We start from the raw sequence: 22,350 nt of genomic DNA, 5'->3' as shown, positions 1-22,350 counted from the left end.
TTAAACAAGCGTAATTAACATATCTGACAGCAATTTACGTGTATATAAAACGCGAAAGCATCCAAATTTGCCCGAGTAAAGATTGCGGGTCTTGCCCTTGTGGACAGGCCGGGTCGTAACGACCGAGATAGCGCCACGTTTTGTTCTGCCTCAGTAGACCTGCCTACGAATCTGGATTTGAATCTCTAACCTACCTCCTCGAAGAAAAAAAAAGGCATCATATTATTCAAAGCAATAGTTCATAAAATACTTTATTGAAATAAAGTAAATATCTTCGCATTAATAAAACTGATCATAAAATGCAGTTTTCGAATAACTAGGGGCACCACAGGGTTTTAGACAGCGATCAGATGTGAAAAGATGGGATCCAGTGACCTCCTGGCCGCTCCGGGCCGTCGCACAATACAAGCGTCCATGGCGCAGCGCTCCGCGGGCGCGGAGAGGAGCGGGAGACGGAGGCGCGACCGACCAAAACCGCCCAGTTCACCGGAGACCGAAGGCGACCGTGAGCACGGACCGTGCTGTCCCTTGTCCTCTGCCCCCAGGGCCGCCGCGGGGTTGCGGACACTCGCGGGGCCGGCGCCGGGCTCGGCGGGCAGCGGCCGGAGGGGCGGCCGGGGCCGGCGGCGGTGGGGCCGGGCGGTCGCCCTCACTCCTCCTGGCTGACCTCGGCCGGCGAGCCCAGGCTCTCGGGCGGCTTCTCGGCTTCCCGGGCTCGTTCCTGCTCCGAGAGCTGCTCGCTGCTGGGGATGGAGTTCTTCTTGGGGCGGCCCTTTGGCTTGGTGGGGGACTCCAGGCCGCCCCCCTGCAACACCTGCGAGGCAGGGAGGGAGCAGAAGAGGGGAGCAGTCCGGTAAAACCATGCTGCCCTCCGCCCAAGGCAGGAGGAACCTCCCTGTCCCCCGTCTCCCAGATCGGGCCGTGGCCAGGGGAGCAACCGTGAATGCCGGTCCTGCTCGTCCCGGCCGCGCCGATCGCCCTTCGCACCCGGGGGCCGAGCTGCAAAACCGGGCGGCCTCGGATCGGGGGCGTCCGGCGGGGGCCCAGGCGATACGGGCCTTAAACGCCAGGACCTTAAGTTGTTAGTTTTTTTTTTTTGGCCGGGGCCGGCATGCAGAAAGACGAGCCCGCAGGGCAGAACTCGGACACTTACTATTTTCTTCCATTTCATGCGCCTGTTCTGATACCAAGTTTTCACCTGGAGCTGGCTGAGCCCCAACGATTCGGCCAGGTCTATTCTGCGGGCGAGAGAGAGAGACGGTGAGGCCCGGCAAATTTCATCTCGGCTGGTAGCTTTCCTCCTTTTGCCGGAAAAAAAAAAATGAGCCCCTATCCCGTCCCGACCCATCCCATTCCCGGTCCGGAGGGTCCAGCATCTCTTACCTATCGGGCGTGGAGAGATATTTCTGCTTCTCGAAGCGCTTCTCCAGCCCCATGAGCTGCAGTTCGGTGAAGACGGTGCGGCTGCGGCGTCCCTTCTTGGCCTTGCTGCCCGGCTCCGGGGGGCCCGGCTCCAGCTTGCCGCGGAGGTGCAGCTCCAGCGGGAGATGGGGCGAGGCGGAGCCGCCCTGCAGCCCCGAGCCGGCGGCCAGCAGCGCCGAGCCCAGCCCCGAGCAGCCCAAGGGAGCCAGGGGGAACTTGAACACGGCTGCCGGCTCCGCCTTTAGCACTGCTGAGGAGGGAGAGAAGGACCGTCAGCGCCAGGCAGCCCTCGGCCCGGCCTCTGGGGATCCCCGGGGCTGCAGGGTGCCTCGCTTTCCCTGGGGATCAGAACCTGCAAGAGAGCCCGGATCCTTCTCTTTCTTTCCCGGCAACGACCCAGCGAGCAGGAGCGGAGTCAAGGGTCGGGTTCCCCCGGCTCCGCCGCCTGCTCGGTACATTTTAGCCTTCAACGGGCAGTTGCTAATTACGGAATGGCTTGAGAAGTTACAAGTGGAAATAGTTTAAATCAACCGAAAAGCGTTTCCCTCCACTGCCACCCAACAGCAGCGGGGCCCGCTGCAGCCGGCTGAGCCCCGCCGGGCGTTCCGGCTTTTTCCTCCCGAGCATTTGCAATGCATTTTAGGACACTTTCGACGAGAGAACAATTTCTATTCCTCCCGGTGCACTGCAGCCTCATGATTTTCTAATGAAGACGCTGACAGGGAGAGTTTCCAAAGGGAGGGAGCCCATCCCCGAGGATGTTCCCGGCCCAAGCTGAGGCCGCTCAGCCACTCCGCTGCCCGGCGGGCTGGGGCCGCTGCCCGGTCCCGGCTCGGCTCGGTTGGTTCCGGCCCTGCCCAGCCGCCGCTTCCCGGCGCCGCCGCCCCGGCCTGGGCCCGCGAACCAGCGCTGGTCCCAAATTTAGGGCGTTCCAGGGCCTGATCCTTGTCCCGTTGAACCCGGGCCACAAAGAGCCTTTTATCTGGTCGACTGTTACAAATAGTTCTGCCCATCTTGAAAATAATACTGCTTTCCAGATATTCTAATACACGTTGCTCCCTTGCTGTGAGATTTGGCGTTTTCCTCTTCCTCTTTTATAAGGAAAACAAGAAATAGGGATCCTCCTATTCCGTTCGTTTCAACGGATAAATAGCGACATCTCCGCAGACTAAGATCGCTTAGCTTTCGCAATCACACATTAGATACTGGCGCTTAAAAAACGCATATTAAATACTGGCGTTAAAAACAAAACAAAAAGGAAAAAAAAAAAAAAAAAAAAAAAGAAAAAGAAAGAAAACCCGAATATAAAAACCTATGTCATTAATACGCAGCATTTTTCCTAGATACTATATCAGACTGGATAGAGCACGCTGGGTCCCTCTTAAAATAAATGTAAGTACATTATCTATATATGTAAGTATATTATCTATATATTTTATATATAGATAATGTATCTATGCCGGATTTCCAGCTAAATCTGTGTCCGCAGAGCACCGTGCCGCCTCTTGCAGACATACAGATACATATCCCACTGCGTAGCGATTCACACCTCATCCCAAAATACACGAAAAAAACGATCAACAACAACGGTCTCCCGTGAAATTCAATGGCCGTTCTGTGCAGGCGGCGTTGGAGCCGTAAATCCGCTTTCTTCAGTTTAGGCCCAAGCTTTTCGCCAGGCTCCAGGCTGGCAGCTTCCCGCGGCACGGCGAGGGGATGCGCAGGACCGCCAAAGCCCGGTGGCTATTTTTTTAGGCAAAATTCACGAAGTTTTCTTCAAGGGAACCGGCTCTAAAACGCGTTCGAGTACATCAGCGGGAAATGCCTGCCCCCCCGCCCCGCTACCGCAGCCCCCTGCCCGCTCCCTCGCAGCCGCAGGACCCCTCAGGGTTCGGGGACCAACCCCCCGCCCGGGGACGTACCGAGGTGGTTGTGGTAGGGCCGGGCGGAGAGCAGCGCCTGCACCCCGAACTTGAGCAGCTCCCCGGCCGGCGCGGCCCCCTTGGAGTCCGGGGGGTCGGTGAGGATCTCCTCGATCATGAAGCTGCGGTAGCGATGCGAGCGGTGGTCGGGAAAGGCTTCGGCCGGGAAGTAGTGCCCGGCCCCCAGCTCCAGCGGGTGCTGCATCCTCGTAGCCGCCCGGGGTGGGGGGAGCCCCGGCCGCCCTAGCGCAGCCCCCCGGCCGGCGCTGCTGACAGCCGGGCAGCGGGGCGCCCCGCGGGGGCTCTGCCCATCGCCCCGCCGCCCCCTACCCTGCTCCTGCCCCTACGGGCCGGGCCCGGTGTGGGCCCCCCAGCGCGAGTGGCCCGGGACCGCCCTGAGCAGCGCGGCGGGCTGGAGCCGTTACCGCCGCATGCACACGGGGCGCGGCACCGGGGAGCAACTCTCCGCCCCGGGACGGCGGGCAGCGGCCTATTATACCGCCGGCCCCGGCGGGGCTGTCAGCGCTGCGGGGGAGGGCGCGGGAGGGGCTGCGGAGGAAGGAAGGGGCCGGGGCGGGCGAGTACCTGGAAGCGAGAGGTTACAGCAGAGCATTTGATCCCCTGCCATATAAAGCAAATTAGCCTTTCTGCTCGCCGCGGGAGAGCAGACACCCAAACAAGAGCGCGGTCTCGGTCCCATCCCCGTTCCCATCCCCGTTCCCATCCCCGTTCCCATCCCCGTTCCCATCCCCGTTCCCATCCCCGTTCCCATCCCCGTTCCCATCCCCGTTCCCATCCCCGTCTCATCTCTATCCCTGTCCCATTCTCATCCCCGTCCCCAATCCCAACCCCATCCCCGTCCTCATGCCTACCCCTGTCTTCGTCTCCATCCCTTTCCCCATCCTCGTCCTCGGCCTCATGCCCATCCCCATCTCGGTCCTTGTCCTCACCTCCATCCCTGTCCCCATCCCCGGGGCTGCTGGGGGAGCCGCCTCTCCAGGACGCGCCCGGCCGGAGGGGGCGACACACGGACCCACCCCGGGGGACCTCCCTGCCACCTGCCCGGGTCACCCGTCCCCTGCTCCGGCTCCCCTCGGGGGGACCAGCCCCGCGGCCCCGGCCATGGACCCGCAGGTCCCTCCCGGCGGGGAAGGGCCGCAGCCCGCGGCACCACCGGCGGCTCGGAGCAGCCCCGGTGCGGTGGCCGGGTGGAGCCAGGCCCGGAGGAGCCCGCGCAGCCCGAGGGGAGGCGGGTCCGCGCTGCCCTTCGAGGGTGTCCGGCCAGGCGCCCCGGGCGTCGGCCGCATTGCTGTGACAACTGAAAGGAGCTGGTCAGGGAACGAGACCGAACTCAGCACGAAGCGAAGCGTTACCCTTGACTGTTACAGTCTTTTCATGAATATTTTGCCCGGTACAACGGGATTCGTTTAATTCCCCTTTAGCCCGTGTCATGTAACAGCAGATAATTACTGAGTGGTCCCTACTCATTACTGATGTACTTCATGCAAGATTCATGTGCAAGAGTCCCAACGCTCATGATCCCCAGCAGAAAATGTAGGAACGGATTAGATGTGGGATGATTTCGGCGAAGCCCCGGCAGGATGCTCTGTTCCCACGGCGGAATCGGCACCGAACACGCGGGACCGCGCGTCGATGATTTCCACAGGAGGTATCCCACGGACTCAGCCCAGCCGCTCCTCTGCTATGGACCTGGCCCACGCAGAGGGGCGGGTGTCGGGCTCATCCCCGGGGCAAGGGGAGCTCAGCTTTCACCTTCATGGTTTTCGACAAAAAAAAAAGGGGGATTTTGGCAGGTTTTCCCGGGGTCTACGGGGAATGCGTGGGGGCATGCGGACCCGCCGGCGAGGTCTTGCCCGGCCCCGCTCCGCCGAGCCGCGGGCAGCGAGGCAGGACGAGACCGCTACGGGGGTCACCCATGGATGGCTTCTTCCCACGGACAAACAGCGCTCCGAGGCCGTCGGGGACCGGGGGTCCGGCCGGCACCCCCAGCTCCCCCCGTCCCGGGGCTCCCCCGCCCTGTCCCGGCTCCAGCTCTTCTCGCCGGGCTCCACGCCGCGGTTCTCGGCCGGCAACACGCGTGGGGGTACCCGCAGGCAGCAAAGGCAGCGAGCGGCCCCGGGAATGGGCTTTGCACAGGTCCCGGTTGCTGGGACCGTCGGAGGACCGGGATACCAGGGCCGGTATTTTTAATTAAATCGTGACAGAAGGGATATGTGGAGACGTCTAAAGAACCATCGAGAACAGGAGGCCGAGACGCTTACTCTTGTCGGCGTTATTTAAATCCTACTGTCCTGTCTGTTCACCGTACTACTCAGCCATTGCATTGGACAAAATAGAGGTGTTCCTTGATTTAATTTATGCTCGGTACTTCCCCTGCCTTCCCAGATAACCTGCTGCAAATGTTCACTGCCATTTGCACGGAGCAGTTGGGCATCGATTTTTTTTTTTTTTCCCGTTTTCTCCACGTTTCTTCCGTTTAAAATTATGTCACTTGCTCTGTGACACAGTAAGGAGCTGAAAAACACGGTATTAGCCCTCCCCTGACTTCTGTTAGAGGCTTGTCACTTATTCAGACATCACTCTTAGCGTTCGGACTGCCAACGAGTCGGTGACACACGACAAAGCAGTGGCCGTGTTGGGAGGCAGCAGCATCGCCGTCACACCCGCCCGTCGCTCCGGGGAGTCCGAACCGAGGTTAACGGGGCCCCAAAAATCCGAACAAAAACCCTCCCAGTTTCCTTACGTGGCTTTTTGTCCGCCCATCTTTTGCTCATCTTCTCTATTCAGATCAGAAGGTATTTTCGTGCCAAGGCACTGATTTCTAACGGCCGAGGCAAAAAAGGACTTTGGAGTTATTGTAATAAATAACAAAGAGAATAATTACGAATAAGGTGAGAAGGATTTGTATCACATTCAAGCGAGCAGACAAATCCACATGGGATTATTAAACAACCCCACATCCGAGACTAGCACTCTCATAAAGAAATAGTACGCATAAAATATATTACCAACTCCCCCCTTGCCTTTTCTTTTCTTTAAAGTAAAACAAAATCATGGATAATTGTAAATATTCAAACCCTCCCTCACCATCTCTGAGCAGGTAATGTCCAGGCCAGTACAGACGTGGTATCATTTCCCAGCAATTACCTTTGATAATTAAAGGTTTTATATATGATACCTTATGAAACATCTGCCCCGAGGTTGCTTGTGTGAGCAGGGGGGAGGATCACACGGCAGCAACCGGTCCCGGGAGCGGGCCTGCAGTCCCTAAATTAGTTAAGAAACAAACCAAACAAAAAACGTGAACGGAAAACGCTCGCTATGCAGGATTTTGACGCTACACCGTGAGAAAGGAAGGACGAACTTCATGATCCGGCTGCACTCACAGTCAAGAATCTAAAATCGTTGCAAAGCAAATCCCATAGCTAAAAGTACATCAGTTAATATTTTTAAAATTGTGCTTCTTAGAGTGTCCGAAATTGTCTAATTTCCCGTGTTTTTACAGAGCACCTAAACCCGCCCTTTTATTTTGCATCGCTTGGTCCCGTAGATACAATCCTCAGCCGTTCATATAATCTCTTTTTTATAAACAGCATCACTTCACAGTGGAAGTTCAGCAAAATATGTGGGGCTTTGGGGAGGAACTGGATGAACAAGCTGCAGGCCTTAAATTTTATACACTTTTTCCCCCCCCAGTTGGTAGAAGGGAATCACCTTTCTCTGCTCCTCATTAACTGTTTTGTTGTTGGTTTTTTTTCTCCCACCAGGGACATAATTTAAATAACTGTTAGAAATAAAGACTATTTCTACAGTTAGCTATTTAAAAATAATTTTATACAAATGTATGCAACTAGTTTCATAAATTGCCAATACAAACTATCTAATTCAGGCGGTTTTCTATTCTTAATTTTATAAAAAAGGCGAATGCGTTTTTAAAGGCTCCTTCTGCTTACTTTTACACTTCAGTTATCTTGATAAGTGTCTCTATTTTGGCCGGGTAACTCAGAAAACGATGACAGTCTAACTAGTACAAATTTTGCTGTGGAGAAGGAAACAAGTTAACTCGGTGGTATAAAATTCTTCACCGGGGTAGGAGTAATTTTGCCTCACTGATTAACCACCGTTTTGACGGGAAGAAGAGTTTTGCCGAATTTTGCACATCACCGGCCCCTCAGTTAAGTTCTCACAATACCCTCCGAACTCCGACAACTCTAAGGCGAAAAAATAACCAAATTAAAACTCTTTTGCCTCCTGGGTCCCTCAGGAAACATCCCAAGCGGGGAAATACTTTTACACAAAAAGGGCAACAAACGAACCCCGCGCTTCTGAGCATCGCTGGGCCGATCCGACCCACCCCAGAGCGCAGCAACAGAACCCGACAGAACCCGAGCTCAAGCTCGGGGTCCCCGCAGGGCTGTTTGGGGGCACAGAGCACAGCTCAGGGCTGTCAAACCCAAGCTCTGGCTTGCCCAGGAGCGGGAGGGTCTCCCGGCCCGCACCCCGCTCCGGGTGAACCGGCGCTGCCGTCCCGGGCGATGCACTGCTCCCATAAGCGGCGTTTAGATTAATTAATAAGTGTTTCGTTTTGTTTTGTTTTGTTTTGTTTTGTTTTGGTTTGGTTTGGTTTGGTTTGGTTTGGTTTGCATCAAATCTCTCGATGCATCTCAAACCCCAAACACTTCTCGTTTTTTTCCAATGTCACGCCCCCATCCCCACTGTCCGTACCCACCGACGGAGCGAAGCGGCAGCCGGGCGGACCCGATCCCCCGATTCCCCCCGGCCCAGCCCGGGGGTACCGGGTCGCAGGGCTGTGCCCACCGCCGGCCTCCCCCCGCCCAGCTGCGGAGAAGCGGGGGTGACCCTCATGCCATTGTGGGAACATCATCCCCGCAGCCCCTGCCCTTCCCACGGGTGTCCGCGGAGGGGAATTAGTCACAGCCATCCCCGACTCGCTCTCTTCTCATGGCACTTAACAGTCAGGAAATCCACAAAGTGGTACGAAGACAGTGGAAAACGTGACATCACAGGCTAATTGGGAAGGAGCATTAGGGCTGAGGGAATAGCTCAGCCCTGAGTAATACATTATGTTTAATGGCTGAGTAAAGCTTCATCAGCATTTAAACACGTATCCCTCTAGAAACGATTTTCTGCAAACACCTGGCCTCATCAGACAGTTTGATTATTTAATTATCTTTGAAAGATAATGCAGTTAGGTTTGAGGGAGGGAACTGCACTCCAGCCCCTTTATTTCCCTGCCATACGAGGCACATCGCGGCCCTCCCTGCTGCACACACTCCGACAGCGCTCACAAAGAGGTGTTCTCCATTTCTGAGCTTTACAAGCGTAAGGAAACTATCCCTAAACCTGCTATTGTCTGAATATGTTTAATTTCTGTCCAACAGAATAGCCCACAAAATGCAAACCGCCCCACACGTGCAATGTCCCTTGTCACCAGCAGCACTGGGGACAACACACACCCGAGGGTCACACTCCTCTGCCACGTACAACCACGGACCCACCCATCCCACTCTAACACCTTTTCCGCGGCATTCTTTATTTTGCAGAACACCAAAAGGGCGCAGACAGTAAGATGCACACTGTGAAACATGGTAATTCCCTTTTTTTTTTATTTTTCATATAGGATTTTAAAATTTTATTAGTTTCAATTTTTCCCTAGTTCACAAGGTGAGGGATGCAATGTGATTAGGTTTCAGGTTGGACAGTATTTCTTCCTCTGTGGATTGATTTCTAATTATGAAGAGATCTGTAGGCTGAGGGAGCTGGGGCTCTGTAGCTTGGAGGGGACTGAGGGGTGACTCATTCATGGGGATCAATATGGAAAGGGGGAGTGTTAGGAGGATGGAGCCAGGCTCTTCTGGTGACAACCAGTGATAGGACAAGGGGCAATGGGTGCAAACTGGAACATAGGAGGTTCCACTTAAATCTGAGAAGAAACTTGTTCCTGGTGAGGGTGGCAGAGCCTGGCCCAGGCTGCCCAGGGAGGTTGTGGAGTCTCCTTCTGTGCAGACATTCCAACCCGCCTGGACACCTTCCTGTGTAACCTCATCTGGGTGTTCCTGCTCCATGGGGGGATTGCACTGGATGAGCTTTCCAGGTCCCTTCCAACCCCTGACATTCTGAGATTCAGAGCATAAACTGCACTGCCCAAAGTGTGGTGGCTACAACCCTTAAAAACAGTGTCCCAGGTAACAGATGAGTGCAATTGCACTTTCCCTTGTTGACAGCATGTGTAACCATGATGATGTGTGCAGGCCTTGGCCTCTGGTCACGATCAGCACCAACCCCCCCGCGGAGGGTTTAATGTCAGAACTGATCTTGCACAGCACAGTCTCAAGCAGAGTTATGGATGTGGAGCTGCACCTGTGAAACTGCAGGTGACAAATGTGTTTTGCAAACAACAGTTAGGAGATATCTAAAAAAGTTAAACAGAGGTTCAGTAAATAACTACACTCAGTCTAAAATGGCACCTGTGACTGTACTACCCGTTTCTAGATGCTAAATTAGTTTCAGAGAGAAAAAAATGAATTGTTCCTATCACTTTCATATTAGGTTAAACTCAAGCAAATCCTGCATCTGTTGCAAAATTAAGGATGTCCTTAATGATGTGGCATTAGCCCCTGTGCTGTAAACACTTCAATGTGTGCTCAGGTTATTCACTGTGCGCACAGTCGAGTGACTGGAATAGACTGTTTATAGTTCATAAAATTAAGCTAATGACCACATCTGTGCAGAGCTGGGGCCTTCAGTTTTTAAAAGTGAAGAAACAGAATAAGATCCCTACATTCTCCAGTTTTACAGTTAGCCTCCAGTCAGTTTTGATTCCTAGTTCTCAAGTACTGTGCCAGATTTGGACGGTTTTGGTTTCTAGATCAGCAGGGAGATGTTTAAGTCATTTTAAACAATAATGGCTAATTGAAACATTTTCTTTTAAAAATAACAAGATGCTTTACACATAATAAACTAATATTAATATTGACTTCCCAGTCTCTCACAGGCACCACTACAGCTAGTTAAAAGTTAGCTAGCCAATTACATAAAATAGCTTTTATTAAATGCCAAACAATATAAAACAATTAAGTGATGATGGGTTTGTTTGTTTCTCTTCTCTTGGTTTATTTCTTAAACACGCTTTTGATTTGTATGTGTATGTTGTTTCAAAATACGGGTACAAAAAAAATAAAGTGCCCCTGCCATAGGGATTAGGAACAGAATCTCTTATAATTTCCCTAGAAATTAATGGCCCTGGCACAGAAGGGTCTGCAGTCTGGGCTCACCAAAAAAGAAAATCACACCCACCAAAAACACTTAAGAAAATTGTTGTAAAAATGAACAACCAGGTGTCTGAAATCTCCCAAATGGGTCCTGTATTTAGCAGATATTCCGCCTGACAGGCCAAGTGATCTGGGGCAGCTGAAACCTGCACTGACGGAAACATCAGCCCTACGGACTGAAGTGAATCAGGCAAGTGTTACCTGCTGCGAGGAGTGTTAATAACAGATGGTGATTAAACATATACGGCTTCCCAGACATGAGACACTCAGAAACTGAGTATCATTACAACCTCAGGCTATAATTATTTAAAAAAAATAAAATCGTGCCACACAGTTTAGAGTTTCTGCATGCTGCTTATGTTCCTAAGAGTTTTAATCTCCGTAGCTTGGTTGAGATTCAAGGGATCCTTAGAAATGTAACTTGTTGTTGGAGTCTCACTCATAAATCAGCACACCAGATTAAAATATTTAACAGAGGTACCTGTGCTCAGGGGCTTGTTCTCCTCATCTTCACCTGAGCAGGGAGCCCTGGCCCGTGACCAGGCTCAGGTGCCTCATGCTGATGTGCCAGATTTAACCAAACAGAAATCAAGGTTTGGTCCTGATCCAGCTGATATTGGTGGCAGCTGTGTCCCCGGTCCAATGGGAGCGGGATCTGAGCTTGAAGGAACCTGATTTTCATGAGAGATGGCAGGAAGTCGGTGGCACCAGTTTGCGGGTCTATGTATGTGGACTCACAGAGCGGGTTTTATGCCATTTCCTATTATGCCCCCAAACTTCCCAGGGTATGTGTGTCCTGGTCAAAATCTCCCCCTGATGTTGTAAGCCAACCTGTATGACTCTCTGTATGACTCCTCATGCCAAGGTTTTGCTTAGTGCACCCCACTCTGAAACCAGCCCAGGTCACAGAAGGATGTGCAAGTAAAATCAAGCCCGATTTTCATTGTGCTCACTTCAGGAAAAGGCTCAGGTAGATGGGGATTACATGCTCTGCTCACTCCATATTAGATCCCACACCGTGTATTGACCCTCCCTGGCTTACATTGCTGTCTTTGCATGGGTAAAACTAAATAAAACTAATAAACCCACATTGTGATACTTATATCTATGGAAAGTCTGTCCCATAGATTCATTTCTGTTGGGATGGAAGACGGAAAGGGTAAATTTTACTACAATTGTCAACTTTCTCCTCCTGTATCCAACTTCAGCTGGAAGAATTATGTTTTTCTTATTACCATTCACGGATCAGTCTAATTTAGAATGAATCAGGGAGTTAGGATGGTCATATTTTAATGAAATACTTAAAGAGAAGCAATGTTAATAGAAGTAAATTTGTACGCAGAAAATTCCCCTTGAATGCGTGAGATTTTGGGAGAGTCCTTTATCATTCGTGCAAATGGAATTATCTGCATGAAGAAGTTAATTACCCTGAAACCAACAAGCCTCAGGGTATACCCTGGGCCCATAGACAGGCTTTATTACCACCCTGAAAGCTATAATGCACCTACAAATTCTTCTGTGCAGGAACAGATTTCCTCTCCTTTCTAATGGATTATTAAAAAGAGTTAGAGGGCTTCCTAAAATTAGCCTTAAGAAAGACCAATGTTCTTACAAAAAGTGCAATAGTGGTTTCTGATTTCCAGGCCTTTCTCAGACAAAACCTGGACTGTGCTTTAGGTCTTTTATTCTCCTTGCAGATATTTTGAATTCTGTGTGGGAAAACCTTGCTCACACTGAAGTCACCACAAAGAGATGTGCTATCCACCTCAGGCGAAATGAGAACTGATTCTTACATTGCCTGCACTGCAATTCTTACATCTGATACAGCAAATCTCTATTTACTAGATCCAGAACTAAATTTCAAACCCATATATGGCCATGGCTGCTTAAGAAGTTTAAACAATTTTGCTTTCCATACATATATTATGACACGTGCACATTTTTGGACTCTAATACGAAATTCCATGAACCCACAGATACTTATCTGTCTGAACTACACATGGATTGATTTAATATGACTCTGTCCCCTCCTTCCCTTACTCAACAGCTCTTCCCTGCTCATTTTCTCCAGCCTCTCCGCTGCCTCACAGCAGCCACCTCTGCACCACAGACCCGCTCTGGATCCTCTGGGGACCACGGTCGGTCCATCGTGACTTGGGCTGTCCCTGTGGCCACCGCATCCTCAGCTCAACAGCCACAGATGGGGGAGCTGGAGAGAGGAGTGGGAGAGTTGGCACCTTTTTGTTGTTGTGGTTTCTTTATTTCTTTCCAAAAAAGGAAACTACAGAATATTAGTACAGAAGAAAACAGAAAGAGGGAATCATAGAATAGAATCATAGAACCATTTCAGTTGGAAGAGACCCTTAAGATCATGGAGTCCAACCATAACCCAACTCTGGCACTAACCCATGTCCCCGAGAACCTCGTCTAAGTGCCTTTTCAACCCCTCCAGGGATAGTGACTCCAGCACTGCCCTGGGCAGCCTGTTCCAATGCCCGACAGACCTTTGGGGAAGAAATTGTTCCACATATCCAATTTGAACCTCCCCTGGCGCAACTTGAGGCCGTTTCCTCTTGTCCTATCACTTGCTACTCAGGAGAAGAAACCAACATGCTCCATGCTATCAACTCCTTTTGGGCAGTTGTAGAATACTAAAGATGAGGGGCAATAGGTGCAATATCCTGAGGAAATTCTGACTGGGGACAAGAGGGAAATTTTTCACAACACGAACAATCAGCCATTGGAATAAATTCCTCAGGGAATTGGTGGATTCCCCAACTTTGGATATTTTTAAGATTCAGCTGGACAGGGTGCTGGGCCATCTTGTCTAGACCGGGCTTTTGCTAAGACAGGTTGGACCAGGTGATCCTTGTGGTCCCTTCCAACCTGGTGTTGTGATTAGCCTGTGTAACGGGGAGATTCACGGAACAGCAAACTTAAAGAAACACTTGAATATTAAAGACAGATTCAGCAGTACAATACTACTGTCGCAAGTCTTTCCTCTAGCTTTCATAAGAGAATTAGGCCCTTAGCTTAATCAGAGGAATCCGCTGCTGACCCCAAATAAAGTTCCAGCAAGAGGCCTCTGGTGATTAAGTCATTACTATCAGAAGATTTTGGTTCAAAAAGGGAAAATTCTAATTAATAGGTTTCAATGAATGGCAACATGAGCACACAAAAGCTGAGATTTTAACAATGACAGTAATTAATAATAATTTTTTTTTCTGAGAAGTTTGTGCATGTAACTGGCAATACCAACACATCTGCACATGCAACAGTTCAGACACTGGCTCTTTCGGATCATCAACAGCGTTCACATCCCATTTTTAACTGGGATAGAAGTTTCCCAAGTTTGCAGTTGCTTTGCAGCTCCTACATGAACGTCCTTTCTCCTAAACCCACGTCACACACTCCACCTATGCTGGCTGCAATATTTTATGTGATTAAGGGAGGGAGCGGGTCCGTCACCACCTCACCCTGTGCCTGAGCATTGCCTTCCAGCACACACTCAGAGCTGCAGATGAACGGCAGAGACCTCAGACAACACTACGTCTTTGAAAGGTTTCTCATTCGCCACCTTGCCAGCCTGCCTGTGGAAAAGCAACAGCCAGATGTGACACAAAAATCCACTTTACACCACCTTGCAGCAACAGACCACTGCAGGAATGTCGGCTGCGCCGAGCTCGGAGCTGCTTCGCACCGAGCTTCTGAGCACAGACCGAACACGAGAGCGATGGAGCGCTACGTGCTGCAGAACTGAATCATCCTACAGCCCCTTTCGGATCTTTTTAACCACATCCAAATTTCTCTGGGCTTCCTTTGGCGTGGTTGCTGCTGGTGCTCTGCTGAGGGACCACGAGTGGAAACTCAGGACCAGCTTTTCTCTCTGGAGGACTCTTTGAATGACTGGCTTTTGAGTCTTCAATGATAGCAATCCTCTAACAAGTTATGGAAGAGCCTTTGAGTTTGACATTTTTATAAACATCAACCTTTTCATCCTCAATGTTTGTTGTTTAAGGAAATCCCTTCTAGTTCTTACGCATGTATAACATATAAAACAATTGAATTAATACCATATGAGGGTAGAGGGGTGAAAAATCACGTCTATAGCCAAAGTAGTTCAGAAACACTGTACAGCTGAGGTTTAAGATTGCCTATAGTGACTTTGTATTTTGTTTAGACATCAGTGTTAATACTTCATATAGATTATGTGCAATACAGATTACAACAGTATGTGCTATGTGTTGTATAATTTATGAACTATTAAACTTAATTCATATGTTTTGGGGTTGTGAGTTATAACCAAACAGAATCTAAACTACCAGCAAGTGAAGATTTATTTATTTTTCTGGATTAAACTGTTTTGTGGGACAGGGAGGAGACCCAAAGCCAAACACTCGCACACTCACCCTCAGCAAGCTGAGAATTCAAGTTTTATAAATTTAAATGTCTTTTATGTTCCGCACATGCATAAGCTGTACTGGTGGAGTTCCAAAACAGGGATTATCTGGCTGGGTTTGTTCTGTACGTGAGAGGAAGATCAGGACAACTGAGGAAGGCAGTGGGGAAACACTTTTGCTTCAACAGGGAGCCAGAGGCTAAGGGTTGTATGACACCGAGCGGGTCCGTAAATTCCACAGGGAGCCCTGCAGCGTTGGCTACAAGTCTGCACTGCCCTCGAAAATGGAGTTGTAGCTTCTTGACTCCCTATGTAGTCAATAGAGATTCTCATGGGCAACCTGTAACTCAAACTGTCCTCCTGCAACTCCAATGTTGTCTCTTGTGAATCCTGTGCTCTCTGCCTCGGTGGTGACAGACTTTTCTGATAAGCAGGTGCCAGAGATGCGACAGTACAATCAGGCTTACAGACAGACTCTTACTTGCAGGATGTGCTTAGCTGACAAATATTTATCAAGTGATAGAGCCAAGTGGTTTGCTCATCTGTTCTCATATGTAAATCCTACCTGATGCTGGACCATCCCAGACAAGCTTTTGCAGGGAAACTCCTGCAACTGTTTTAGTTTATGGCCGGTACAACCAGAACATTTCTGTCAGTCACCGCTTTTCAACGAGAAGCGCCAGGAACAGCTGAGGGTGCCCACCGAAGGTCTTCAAACGATACCGGAATGCCGTGTTGTTCTCCTTGGGCTCTCAAGAACCAGTGATATTTCTCACTCCCACACCTGGAGTTTACACATCAGAATTTAAACCAACGGCCTTACAGAGGAGGAAGAAGGAACCCAAATAAAGAGTGTCTTATTCCTCAAGGGGACTCAGCATCTGTGGCTCTATGCAGCAGCTGAATCCCAGAATGTGAGGGGTTGGAAGGGCCCTGGAAAGCTCATCCAGTGCAATCCCCCCATGGAGCAGGAACACCCAGATGAGGTTACACAGGAAGGTGTCCAGGCGGGTTGGAATGTCTGCACAGAAGGAGACTCCACAACCTCCCTGGGCAGCCTGGGCCAGGCTCTGCCACCCTCACCACAAACAAGTTTCTTCTCATCTTTCAGTGGAACCTCCTGTGTTCCAGTTTGCACCCATTGCCCCTTGTCCTGTCACTGGTTGTCACCAGAAGAGCCTGGCTCCATCCTCCTGACACTCCCCCTTTCCATATTGATCCCCAGGAATGAGTCCCCCCTCAGTCTCCTCTTGTCCAGCTCCAGAGCCCCAGCTCCCTCAGCCTTTCCTCACACGGGAGATGCTCCACTCCCTTCAGCATCTTGGTGGCTCTGCGCACCAGAACTTTTGAAAATTATACTTTTCAGTAAATTCTATTTTACTTTGACACTTTTTGACTTTTTATTGTTTACAAGGTTTGCCTGGGAGATGAAACAAAAGTTAATTACATCAACTGATACGTCAAGAAAATGGATTGATTTGCTATCCCCTCCAGATGGGCCGCCTTTGCGTGGCAGTACGCGCAACACATCCCAAAGACGGGACACAGAACGCGCTGGGAAGGCACATCTGAGCCAGCAGACTGACACGTCTTTATTACAGCGTATTTATTTTTTATCACGTGCTTTGACAGAAGTCTCATAAAGTGTTATGCTCCTTCTGTAGGGTCAAAGTCTTGTGACCTTCCATGATTTTAGAGAGAAGGAACATAATTTGAGAGGGCATGTTTATTATTTCTGTAAACAGTCTGTTTTCCATGCCAAAGAACAGTTTTTCTGTATGTATTTGGATGACAGCTCAACTTTACTGGCTCGCTTTGCTGACTGAGCCTTGCCTGCCAAATGTTTTTGATCATAATCTGGCAAACAAAACAATATTAATAGTAGAGCTGAGCAAATAATCTCCAGAAAACTGCTGATTCTTTTAAACCTCTTTTTATTGCTTCCCTGAATCAAATGCAGTTTGCTTGAATTCAATTACAATTTTAAAGCACCTATTTTTAATTACAAACAAAACAACCCCACAGAATCGGAAAGCCCACTTGCAAGACAGTTAGTTGTGACAAAACGGGTCCGTCACGCTGTGTTTCTTATGTCCCTGAAGAAACAAGTGTCCGTGCCGTTCCCTCGGGAACGCACACGCTTGTGAGATTAAACTCTGGACAGACAGCTTCCAAATCTGTTTTTTACCGGCAAAAATGTTCGTGGGTGGTAGACAAGATCACAGTCAGAACAAATCTGTTTTAAAATTGGAATAGTCTGCTTTTGCAATATATACTGTCCTCTGATAAATGCACTGAAGTGACTTATTTCCCTTTCAAACGGTGAAGATGTATTTGAAATATACCTCTCTGAATGTCTTACATTCATGCATGAGCCGAGGCTCCGTCAATGAGGTTATTGTACAACGTACGCTCCAAGTCCTTGTTCTTTGACAATCCATACAAATCCTTGCAGCATCCTGCAGATGCTGTGAGCCTGGAGCAAACTGACTCCTCACCTTTTTTGCATGGCACAGAGCTCATAAAATCACTCCAAGTTGTCCCACTATTATGTCACGAAAGGCAGAATTCCAGTATGTACGTTTGACTGTTATTTGCAGAACAGCTTTCTGGAACCCAGCGCAGCGGGACACAAGACAAGCATTACGGCATGATGACAGCACTGATGGCACCGAGCTGGACCGTGTCGGTTTTCACTCCTGTTCCTGCAGAGTGAACAGAGGGATGAGGACTCAGCTCACCGCCCCTCCACAAACAGCCCACTTCCTCTCCTAGGGATGGGTTTACTTAGGGACTTTGATGGGACTTAGTGGAAATCCTAGCTAAACACACCATGCAGCTGCAGCTGGAACGCGGCCGCTGCTCTGTTAGCGATACAGCTCTCAGCAATATTTCCACACCACCAAGAGCTGCCCCTTCCCGCTGGACACCCAGCTGCATGAGCACCAACACGTTATCTTTGCCAAAGTCTAACTCATCCCAAGGGTTCTTTGGGTTTTGGTCAGTGACTTAATGGTCAGAAACCACAAGACTTCGCTTCTGCAGCTCAGTTTTCTTGATCTGCGTTTTGTGCCTTCTTCCTGCAGCAATCCGGTGGCAGGTTGGTCTGTTTGGGCAACCAAAGGTTCACACCGACCCAGCGCCCGACTCTGCTCCTTTGCCGTTCCAGATGTTTTGTTAAAAAGTAATCCATACCTCCTCATCCTTGTTCTTTCTTTCCCAATCAAAGAAAAACCAACCAGAAGCCCAAACTCAGTGCTTCGCTCCCCCCTCTTCCAGCATCTGCCTCAGGAAGCAGCCACTCCATTGTGCCAGCGTGTTCTCATTTGATGGAAAGAGAACTATTATTTAGTTAATAACTGTTTCTAATCTGAGACACAGATAATACCCATTCTGGCAGCAAATTAGCTGCTGTAATGCACGCAGTGGGCCTTAGCAGTCATTGATTTGAAGAAACGGACCAAATTTTGTACAGATATGAATCTGAATTTTCATTGAGCATCACAGGAGATCTGACATTTATTACTTCTAGGTCTTAAAACCAAACTCAACTTAATGCAGAAGTCACTGAAAATCCCCTTCAATTGAAAAATTATAATGTGGGAATTAAAAAAAAAAAGCTGTAGACTGATAAGCTTTAACCATCAAAAAATTTACCTCTAGAATTATGACCAGAATGAACTACATCTCACTTATTTCTTACTAAAGCTCAAGGCAGACTGGTAAGGGTGCGTGGTTTAAATTAGCTGCCTGCAAACTTCCAGCTGCTATATTATCCTATTAAAATTTATTTTCCTCCATTGTGGCTCATATTAATTCACAGCTATAGAGCTGCACGTAACTTCAACCATTACAGGCTTTATAAAATGAAAAATATGGAAGCATTTGTTTTAGAAAGTAAAATTGTTACACACAGATGAATGATGAAAGCAGACTACTGAAATAAATGCAGCAGGTTAACATCTTTAACACCTTTCTGGAAGGAGAACACACACCACACGCAGAGGGAGAAGAGGGTCTCCAAGCCCCGTATTCCCTGATCTGGGAAAGAATTCACCATAGACAAAGTTGTAGGCTTTGGTTATAAAATGTCTTAATCATTATTTTAAAGTACAGCCACTCAAAACCCAAGACACTCAGACCTTTCTCCATTGTTTTACAGGTGCTGTTGTAAAATGGGGGGTGATGATTAGCTCTCCTCTCTCTCCTTTAATGAAAACTGCTTACATATTTTTCACTGGCATTGTTTCACAGCATCTGCTGATTATCCCTCGTAGCCTTTTGTTCCCTTCCCATCACACTGGCTGGTCACAAACAGGACAGATATTGTACAACGCGTGATGTGCCTGCGTGAACAGTGCAAACGAGACGCTCATAGGGAAAGCCGAAACCATCTTTGCAAAGGCTGTGTTGTGCCGGAGAAGAACACTGCTAACCCCAGCGAGCAAGCAGAATGGCAGAAAAGAGGAATAAAGTGTTTAAACCCAGCGCTTGTGCAACCACAAACAATTTGGATGCAGAAATGAAGGTTAACAGGTTAGAGGTAAAAGTTCCATATTCTTTACAATACCTTATTTCACAGATTAATCCCATAAAGTCATTCTTCAGCTGGCTGCTAGCGTTGAATCGGAAAGGGCTCAGAACACCTTGCTGAAAAGCACACTTCACATAGGCCTAACATCCCGGTGCAAAACACCACCAGACTGAACAGGTGGGATTTCCAGACTACGCAGGAGCTGCCAAGATGGGGCGCAGGAACTTTGGAGATGAAACCCGCCTTGCGTCCCGAGCAATCCAAGGAATATCGAAAGAGGCTTAAACCTTCATAAAGAATAAAGCGTTTTACAGAGCTGGAAGAAGAAGGGCTGCATCATGTGAATTTGCCACCAGGTGGCATGTGCTGATCTGAAATAAGTTCCAGTCAGGTGAGATTTGTAAGATCTACACAGCAAAACTCAGGCCTGGGGTAGGCAGGTTGAGCTTCAGTTATTCCATTTGCATCAGGTTTGAACTTGGCCCTAGGGTATTAGCAAATCTACGATGTTCCTGGGATTATCATCAAGCTCAAAATCAAACTTTGGGGGGGGAAAAAAAGTTTCCTTTTCCCTGTTTCCCTCCTTATACCCTATTGAGTTGCCCTAAGCAAAAATGTTTTCCTGGCTGTATCTGGGAGTCTGTATCTCATGTTCAACCTCGGTGAGTTTCCTGCCAGTTCTGGTTCACCCTCTGAACCAAAAACCCCCTATCATAGAATTATAGAATAGTGGGTTGGAAGGGACCGCAAGGATCACCTGGTCCAAGCTTTCTTGGCAAATGCCTGGCTTAGACAAGGCCCGGCCTCCTGTCCAGCTGAATCTCAATGTTGGGAATCCACCCCTTCCCCAGGGAGATTAGTGCAATGGCTGGTTGTTCTCATCATGAAAAGTTTCTCTCTTGTGTCCAATCGGAATATCCCCATGAGCCGGATCAAGGGCACGGCTTGGTGAACACCTGAGCTTTTTCCTTATTTCAGACATAAAAGAGCAAAGCCAGTGCTTCTTTTCAAAAAGCATGGTACACCTCTGTGGTTGTATCTTTACAAGACAAACTTTATGCTTTCTTCTATGAATTTTATAAATTCTTTCTGATGTATGCAGGGAGTTTGTTTATTCAGGTAATTATGCGATGATAAACACAAATTTTGGGAAAAGATATCACATGGCGTGCTTGGCATTCCAGCTCTGAGCCAGCAAAACCCTAAACACACGAGAATTATAACTGATGGCAAAAGCACAATCACACACAGTAGGATTGAGCACTCAATATGAGTCCTGCAGTTAATTTTAAAAATGAAACTTGTAAACTTCAGCAACAGTTTCTGACAGGTAGACATGGTAAGGGAAACCATATTCGAGTCTTTTAGAGGGAGACAGAGGTTAAGAGTCACACAGAGATTTTCTTGCTTGTTTAGAAATCACAGTTACTGCAGGAAATGCAGTATGCTAATGCTGTCAAAAAACATGACATGTTTAAGACACTTCAGTATTAAAAGGACTGACATGTTTTAAGAAGCAAGCCCTGCATCTCCTATGCTGACAGCTCCTTCAGCTTAGGAGAAAGAAAAGGAAGAGACAGAGGGAAGAAGAGGGAAGGGAAGGGGAGGGAAGGGGAGGGGAGGGGAGGGGAGGGGAGGGGAGGGGAGGGGAGGGGAGGGGAGGGGAGGGGAGGGGAGGGGAAGGGAAGGGAAGGGAAGGGAAGGGAAGGGAAGGGAAGGGAAGGGAAGGGAAGGGAAGGGAAGGGAAGGGAAGGGAAGGGAAGGGAAGGGAAGGGAAGGGAAGGGAAGGGAAGGGAAGGGAAGGGAAGGGAAGGGAAGGGAAGGGAAGGGAAGGGAAGGGAAGGGAAGGGAAGGGAAGGGAAGGGAAGGGAAGGGAAGGGAAGGGAAGGGAAGGGAAGGGAAGGGAAGGGAAGGGAAGGGAAGGGAAGGGAAGGGAAGGGAAGGGAAGGGAAGGGAAGGGAAGGGAAGGGAAGGGAAGGGAAGGGAAGGGAAGGGAAGGGAAGGGAAGGGAAGGGAAGGGAAGGGAAGGGAAGGGAAGGGAAGGGAAGGGAAGGGAAGGGAAGGGAAGGGAAGGGAAGGGAAGGGAAGGGAAGGGAAGGGAAGGGAAGGGAAGGGAAGGGAAGGGAAGGGAAGGGAAGGGAAGGGAAGGGAAGGGAAGGGAAGGGAAGGGAAGGGAAGGGAAGGGAAGGGAAGGGAAGGGAAGGGAAGGGAAGGGAAGGGAAGGGAAGGGAAGGGAAGGGAAGGGAAGGGAAGGGAAGGGAAGGGAAGGGAAGGGAAGGGAAGGGAAGGGAAGGGAAGGGAAGGGAAGGGAAGGGAAGGGAAGGGAAGGGAAGGGAAGGGAAGGGAAGGGAAGGGAAGGGAAGGGAAGGGAAGGGAAGGGAAGGGAAGGGAAGGGAAGGGAAGGGAAGGGAAGGGAAGGGAAGGGAAGGGAAGGGAAGGGAAGGGAAGGGAAGGGAAGGGAAGGGAAGGGAAGGGAAGGGAAGGGAAGGGAAGGGAAGGGAAGGGAAGGGAAGGGAAGGGAAGGGAAGGGAAGGGAAGGGAAGGGAAGGGAAGGGAAGGGAAGGGAAGGGAAGGGAAGGGAAGGGAAGGGAAGGGAAGGGAAGGGAAGATATCCTCAGCATTTCCACTAAGTTCCAGAATGTTTTTATCTTTAAAAAACGTAAGTTAAACCCACACAATCGCTGCTATTGTTTATGTAATTTATACAATGTACTAGAGACACTAATTTGATGTTATAACATACTAACGTGGCTAATGAGA

At 49.4% G+C, this 22,350-nt stretch overlaps 1 protein-coding gene across 2 annotated transcripts; it reads right to left on the bottom strand.

Annotated features, from left to right (window-relative positions):
* Positions 1–222: 222 nt before the first annotated feature.
* BARX1 (BARX homeobox 1) lies at positions 223–3,846 on the bottom strand. Of its 2 annotated transcripts, none has more exons than XM_065074926.1 (4): positions 3,345–3,846; positions 1,384–1,672; positions 1,154–1,301; positions 223–814 (listed from the first exon to the last, which is right to left on the bottom strand). In XM_065074926.1, the coding sequence occupies exons 1-4, from the start codon at positions 3,547–3,549 to the stop codon at positions 650–652; spliced, it is 807 nt and encodes a 268-aa protein (XP_064930998.1). In that variant the 5' UTR covers positions 3,550–3,846; the 3' UTR covers positions 223–649. The 2 variants fall into 2 exon arrangements, with proteins under 2 accessions (XP_064930998.1, XP_064930999.1); XM_065074927.1 differs by having other exon boundaries at positions 1,154–1,238; positions 3,345–3,834.
* Positions 3,847–22,350: the final 18,504 nt, after the last annotated feature.

The sequence above is a fragment of the Columba livia genome, chromosome 10, assembly GCF_036013475.1.
Source record: "Columba livia isolate bColLiv1 breed racing homer chromosome 10, bColLiv1.pat.W.v2, whole genome shotgun sequence".
NCBI classification, from domain to species: Eukaryota; Metazoa; Chordata; class Aves; order Columbiformes; family Columbidae; genus Columba; species Columba livia.
Note: the sequence above shows the minus strand (reverse complement) of the source record. Positions and strands in the feature narration are given on the sequence as shown.

Bases quoted from the DNA above. Each gene is read 5' to 3' on its own strand.
- BARX1 (XM_065074926.1), bottom strand. From the start codon at position 3,549: ATGCAGCACCCGCTGGAGCTGGGGGCCGGGCACTACTTCCCGGCCGAA. The intron at 1,673-3,344 runs GTACGTCCCCGG...CTCCCTCCTCAG, and splicing joins GCCCTACCACAACCACCTCG to CAGTGCTAAAGGCGGAGCCG. The intron at 815-1,153 runs GTAAGTGTCCGA...CCTGCCTCGCAG, and splicing joins GCATGAAATGGAAGAAAATA to GTGTTGCAGGGGGGCGGCCT.